At 31.5% G+C, this 7,236-nt stretch overlaps 1 protein-coding gene across 1 annotated transcript; it reads left to right on the forward strand.

Annotated features, from left to right (window-relative positions):
- Positions 1 to 929: 929 nt before the first annotated feature.
- Positions 930 to 6,953, forward strand: Bm2467 (Uncharacterized protein; the record flags this gene model as incomplete). Its single annotated transcript, XM_043080077.1, has 15 exons — positions 930 to 978; positions 1,153 to 1,212; positions 1,398 to 1,528; positions 1,744 to 1,890; positions 2,304 to 2,495; positions 2,722 to 2,865; positions 3,210 to 3,353; positions 3,528 to 3,635; positions 3,731 to 3,837; positions 4,362 to 4,659; positions 5,048 to 5,284; positions 5,595 to 5,789; positions 5,992 to 6,191; positions 6,354 to 6,444; positions 6,750 to 6,953. 15 exons carry the CDS (start codon positions 930 to 932, stop codon positions 6,951 to 6,953), a joined length of 2,307 nt encoding a protein of 768 aa, XP_042936011.1.
- Between the last annotated feature and the right edge of the window lie 283 nt (positions 6,954 to 7,236).

Consider the following 7,236-nt stretch of genomic DNA (forward strand, 5'->3'; position numbering starts at 1 on the left):
TGATGTATTAATAGCATACATTTCATCAATATTAACTTAAGAAATTATTTCATTTCGAGAAAAAATGAGAAGAATAGAAATGAATAAAAATAGGAATTAAAGATTGTTTAGGATTTGAGAATAAAATGAGGTCAGTTTATTTTGTTTATTTTTGAAATACATCTGTTATTAAATGATTATGCATTCGCATGGTTATTTCAATGACTTTTCTTTCATGAAATCTTCTCTTGGTGTCTTTTCTTTTTTTTCAAATAGTTCATTCAATCATTTCTTCTGTAACATTTGGATTTCGACTATTCGAATAGGTAATTGGATAATTAGTAATTAGATCAAAAAGGAATGATGAGAAGAAATATTAGACAGTTAAATGAATTAACGTATTATTAGTAATTTGAGCGAAAGAATTGATCAATTGAAGTATTTTTTGAGATTTAAATAAATGAGTAAAAATCTCGGACGAATATTTTCTTTCCATTGTTCGTGCTGTATTCTATCATTGGATTGAATGAATGATACTAATAGTTGGATATGAAGTAATTCCTTGACGAGAATCATAATATATGCGTACGCGAAGCAAAACCATCATCAAAAAATTTATAGGTTGAACTTGTTTGAATCAATGATTTGCTATAAAAATTTCTTTCTGTTAAAAAATTGAAAAGAGAAGAAGTAAAGAAAGAAGAGGGATGGTAATTAGGAAATAATTATTGGGATACTGTACCGTACTAAGATTTTGATATTTGTTCATTGTAAAAATGAATCGTTATGAGATAATTTTATTAGTTTGCTTCATCCTATGCGATAATTTTGCTAGCTTGTTTCATTCTATAAAATAATTTTATTAATTTGTTTCATTCTCATATGACTGTCGTGATTTAAATGGATTCAACTGAATTGAATTAGCTCACCTTCTACTATTGCAGGTTTCGATGTTATTTGTCCGAGGTGTATCAGTACATTGGTCGAAATATCGCAGTAGTGAGATTTTCTCATTTCTATTTTAATCGATTTTGAATGAAATTTTATGATGGAAATAATTTGAATTATTTTGATGAAGTCAGCATGAATAAATTGAGTTGAAAACATTTCTCAGTTTAATCATTGCTTTCGAAATTCAACAGGACTGATTAATTAAATGTGATTTTAATTCAGTATCACTAGTGCGAAACATTGCCCGACTTGCAAGTACAAATGTGCATATCAAACCGGACGGTGAGTTCTTTGATTTCAAATTTTGAAATGTAAAATTAGACAACTAAGTTATGTTAGGCAATAACTTTCATTTCAAATTTCCGGCCTGATGAGGATAAAATCTAAATGCTGTAATGGAACTTAAGGGGAAATCCGTATTTTGTTGCTACAAAAAAGACAGGAAGAATTTTTATTTTATTTTCCAGACAAAATTGCGGTCAAATCTGAAACTATTTCAAAAGGTCAAGAGATGATTGAATCTAGTGACCATAAAACGGTGACGTTAAAAATAGAAGATAATGTAGCTGTAGTGAAAATCGACCTTCCTAATGCGAAAGTAAGCCAAATATTAGCATTTATAACAGATCATTTTTTTTTTATTGTTGACAGATTTCATTGTAAATAAAATTTTAGAAATAATTAGCAGTCTTCCTTCAATTTAACTTTTTCTGCTTCGATCATTTCTTTTGTTTTTAATATTTTTGTTTCTTGTCAAAGAAATTGATTTACTGTTCCACTGCTGTTGGATGAGATTTTATTTCTTTTCTACAGGAAAATGTTTTGAATGAAGCAGTTGCGGATGATCTCCGATACTGTATGAGTCGTATTGATGCCGATGCTTCTATTAAAGGAGTAGTGATAATATCTGGGAAACCGAATACATTCATCGCCGGTGCAGATATCGAAATGTTGTCCAAGGTAAATAGTGTTTCTCTTTAAAATCCCAAAATATAGTAATTGCTTGATCTCAACAATAATTTACAGCATTGAACTTGGCATTTATATAAGAAGTTTACAGAGTTTATAGTGAGTTCCTTCTGTTGAATGCCCTATCTTTGTAGTTTTGTAGAAAACTGAATGAACTTTATAGCATTAGAAAACTATATTTTATCTCCCTTTATCGATGATAGTTAATTTTATTGATAGTTTATTATTATTATTATTGCTATAACTATTGACGACAGTTATAGCAATGCCATGGCTCTTTACATAGAAGGAAAATCCCATTGAAATTTAAATTTTCAAAAATGTAGTGTGAATATTTAAAACTGACACTTAATAATTCCTATTAAAGGAATTAAAAAGTTTAGAAAAAGTACAAAATGTTTCAGTGTAAAAGTTCTGCAGACGCTCGAAAAATTTCGTCCGATGCACAACGGGACTTTTTACAAATTGAAAATAGTCAAAGGCCGGTGGTTGCAGCCATCATGGGTACATGTATGGGTGGTGGTTTAGAACTAGCACTTGCCTGTCACTACCGAATTGCAATGAATGTGCCAAAAACTTTATTTGCATTACCTGAGGTACATGTCATAAGATTTATTACTATTCATGCTTCTTATTACTATATTATTATATTTGAAATTCTCGTAATCCTTTGTGTTTACTATTATAGCTATTACTACAGCATCAGATAGCTTAACTAAATAATAATGTTTTTGTAATCTATTTGGCATAGTCAATACTTGAATGATCAAATTTAATTTAAAACTTTTACAATTTTGCTGCTTTTATGTTGTTCGAGTTCAGGTAAAATTAGGCTTACTTCCTGGTGCTGGTGGTACACAACGTTTGCCAAAGTTGGTATCGATCACTGAAGCTCTTGGTATGATGCTTACTGGGAAAACGTTATCAGCTATAAAAGCGAAAAAAATAGGTCTAATTGACCGTGTTGTGCAACCTATCGGAGCTGGTGTGAAACCTGCTGAAGATAATAACTATGATTATCTTGAACAAATGAGTATTTTCGAAATTCTTTATTTCTTATTTGGAAAATATTGTTACATTATTTTCTCGATTTCTGAAACTCAAAGTTCTTAGTTTTAATAATAAATTTTGTAAGGAAAAGAGGAAATTATGGGAATTCAAACGATATTTATAATTATCTGCATCATTTTTTAGTATGTTTAGTCTAACTTGTTTCGCGGCTCTTATTTTCAAGAATGCATACCCGCAATTTTCTCATTTTTACAAAATTTCAAGCTTTACAAAATATGTAATGGAAGACATGTTTTTAGATTGCCATTGATGCTGCACGACAATTGTCTATAGGTGTGTTAGAGGTAAATCGCAGAGGATCTTTGTGGGAAAAAACCACAAATTATGTACTGACAAGAACTCCGATTTTCAAACATTTCATTTTAAAGAAAGCACGCGAAAATGTGAGTTAACACTTTCTTTAGAAAAATGTTTTAGATTGAAGTTTCAGAAATATACAAATTTCAAATTTGTGAAAGTGGTTCGAACTCAGATGTTGTCTCCACATTTAAGGAGAGAAACGCATTGTTTTATATACTTGTTTCTGGTTCAAAAAATCAAGTACTGTTTTCTTTCAGGTTACGAAGATGACTTTTGGAAACTACCCGGCTCCGTTAAAAATCTTAGATGTTATTGAAAGTGGAGTAACGAGAGGGCCTGATTTAGGTTATATGGAGGAATCAGAGGTTACTTCATCATTATAATTTATCAAAGCTACTATATTTATCTAGAATTAAATGCTTTATACATTTATATTGGAATTGATAGTTATCCATTTTAGGCTTTTGGGGACTTAACTCAGACAACACAATGTAAAGCCCTGATTGGTATTTTCAAGGGTAGAACCGAATGCCGACGAAATAAGTTTGGAGAAGCGAAAAAAATTGAGTAATGGTTTCAGTCTTTACGGTGAAACATTTAATAATTTTCACTTTTGTGAAAAAGTCAGATAGTAGTTAATGTTTACATCGAGATGTAACTCAATCAATTTGCATTAGTGTCGATTTCATATAAATGATTTCATTAGTGTCGGAAATGCTGGAATGTATACTTGGGCTTACTGTAGCTTCCAAATCTTTTCATTCCTTAATCATAAATCATAATATTCTGTTTTCTTAGATTTCCTATTTCCTAGATTTTAGACTTATAAAAAATTTAATCATGTTTCCAAAGTGTTTTTAGAGGTCATTTTTTTATAGGTTCTTATAATTACTATACTTTGAAGCGTTACTTAGCCAAAAAAGAAACTGCACCCACAAAAATCAGTGTAAACATTTGATAAGTTGAAATACCTTATCATTACCTTTGTTCTATTTTTCTAAAAATTTTTGTTAATTAACTTGTTTTTATAGTGGAATTTTCTGCAGTTTTTGAGAATTTCATTTTTCCTTACAATGATTCATAATTTTCAGCAAATTAGCCATAATTGGTGCTGGTTTGATGGGTGCTGGCATTGCAAATGTTTCAATCGACAAAGATATTCAAACGTATTTACTGGATAGGGATGACGAAGGCTTGGCACGAGGTCAGAATCAAATTCATAAGCATTATGACGGGATGGTGAAAAGAAAAAAAATCACTGATTACCAGAGGCATAAATTTATGGCTAATTTAAAAACAACTTGCACATATGATGATTTACATGACTGTGATGTCGCTATTGAAGCTGTTTTTGAAGAACTTCCTTTGAAACATGGAATAATCAAGAAGGTTTGTTAATTTTTGATCAGAGTTTCACTAAGTAAAAGATTCCTTGTTTCATGTTGCTGGTATTTATGGAAAGAGGAATTATGTAACTGAAATAATTTCCTCTGTAGTCTACAACACAAATAAGCTCCAAACATTTTTTGAAATTTGAAGTTAAATTTACCATCAAATTAGTTTTTATCCAAATATTAAAGGATTGTTAGTAATTCGGTCAGATTTAGAGGAATGCATATAACCAGCAATAAAATTATTTGATGGTTAGTTAATAAACGATGATAAATTATTAATACACTGCTTTGATATTTTTGTATCCATAGAGTTAGATGGAGATTCCGATAAGTAAATGAATTAATATTTCATTATTTTACATAATTAAAAACTTTTCTTATAGCTGGAATCAGTAGTACCAGAACACTGTATTATTGCATCCAATACTTCAGCTCTTCCAATCACAGAAATCGCATCGGCTTCCACTCGGCCAGAGCGTATCATTGGGATGCACTATTTTTCTCCAGTTGAAAGAATGGAACTGCTTGAAATAATAACTACGAAAGATACGAGTAAAGAAACTATCGCTGTAGCTGTACAATTAGGATTAACTCAAAATAAATTGGTTGTAGTGGTTAAGGTAAATTGATTTTGCACAATTATAATTATTCAATAGCTCTCAATTTTGAGATTTTTGGCTTCTTTTTCTTCTTACTCAAAACTGTGAATGTATTTTGTTGTTTTACCGATAATTCCGATATCTTTATGTGAGATCAAAAGACTGCGACGATTATTCATCAGTAATCTATAAAAAAAATAGTAACTTGGACTTCATGACATTTCTATTTTTTATCACTCATTTGTAGCAGGCGAAATAAAAGTTTCACTTATTCCACTTTTTCAAGTCAAAATGAACCTTTAATCATTCACGATTTCTTATTGGCGTGCAGGACTGTCCGGGATTTTTTGTTGTCCGTTGCCTAGCTCCAATGATGAGTGAAGTTGTTCGATTGCTTCAAGAAGGTGTCTATCCGGATGAAATTGATCAGATGACGAAACAATACGGTTTTCCAGTGGGTGCAGCGACGCTCACAGACGAAGTTGGGATTGATGTGGCGCAACATGTTGCGAAGTTCTTAGGAGAGGTGAGGATAAAACTGAAAAATTAAAAATTGAATTGAATTTTACATCAAATTGCAGTAAGTAATCTAAGCTCCTTAATTACGAAAACTCAACAGCTATTAATGATCTAACCTGTCTTCAGTCATGTCGGAAGCACAGATCAGATATGATGATCTAAATATTAAATGAATTTCTTTATTGAAGTTTCAATCCACACATTTCCAGGCATTAGGTCTACGAGTTGGTGGTGGATCGATTGCAGTACTAGATGAAATGGTTGCATCTGGGTTCAAAGGTCGTAAATCAGGCAAAGGATACTTTATCTACGATGATTCTAGACGACTCAATACTTCTAAAAAGAAACCTGTAAACGAGGCCGCACTAAGAATTCTTCACAAACACCAACTCACCCCTGTTTCAACGGTGTAAGCTAGCTAACTAGTTTCTGAGCATATAAGATTTAGTTTCTAGTTCAGTAAAACTCCGCAATCTTTGTTGTATTGAGTTTCTCAATTAATAATTGTTTTTCCTTATCAGTATTAAGTATAATTCTAATTTTGATTCGGTAATTTTTTTTTTTTTTACAGAAGTAGTGTTGCTGACCGTCAGCTTCGAATTTTGTGTCGTTACATAAATGAAGCAGCCATTTGTCTTGAAGAGGGCGTTATTTCATCACCGGTAAGCTTATTTCTTCACTTTCAGAAAGTTAATTTCATTTCCCAAACAATATAATGTGTGAAGACAATTTAATAAGATGGAAACTAAAGAAGTTCTTGGCAGAAATATTACTTGGGAGAAATGTGAAGCCGACTTGTTGGTCCGGTTAAAAAGAGCAGCGAGAAAAAAATATCACCCCAGAAGATTGACGCTTGTTCTGATTTCATTTTTTTTTTTTTCACTGGATGAAGAAATGCATATAATAATATAACTAAGAAAGCATTTTTAGACAGTTCCAAAATTAAGTTAAAAAAAAAGAGTTTCAGTCAGATGGTGATACGGCGTCGGTGTTCGGTATCGGTTTTCCACCGTTCAAGGGTGGTCCGTTCCGTTTTATCGATATGTACGGTGCAGATAAACTTATAAGTGATATGTTACGGTATGCAGAGGCCTATTCGCCGGAGCAGTTCAAACCAGCTCAGATCATCCAAGATCATGCTAAACGTAATAAAAAATTTTATCCGGAATAAGTACATTTTTCCTGGATATTCCATACCCCTTTCTGTGATTTGTTTATTATGTGATATGATCATTTATACTAGGTACCCTCTAGTAATTTAAAAAAAGTGTAACAGCACGACTTAAAGTGCCTAAAATAATGTTTAAAAGTATAATGCATTTAATAAAAATTTCATCTATTCACGTTAATTTACATAAAGAAAAAAGAATTAAGTACGACTTAAAAAATGCTGAATTTTTCACGGACAAAGACCTTGCGATGGGTTTTTTTGGCCGAGCCGCATTATGCAACTA

This window comes from Brugia malayi (genome assembly GCF_000002995.4).
Source record: "Brugia malayi strain FR3 genome assembly, contig: Bm_v4_Chr3_scaffold_001, whole genome shotgun sequence".
NCBI lineage: Eukaryota > Metazoa > Nematoda > Chromadorea > Rhabditida > Onchocercidae > Brugia > Brugia malayi.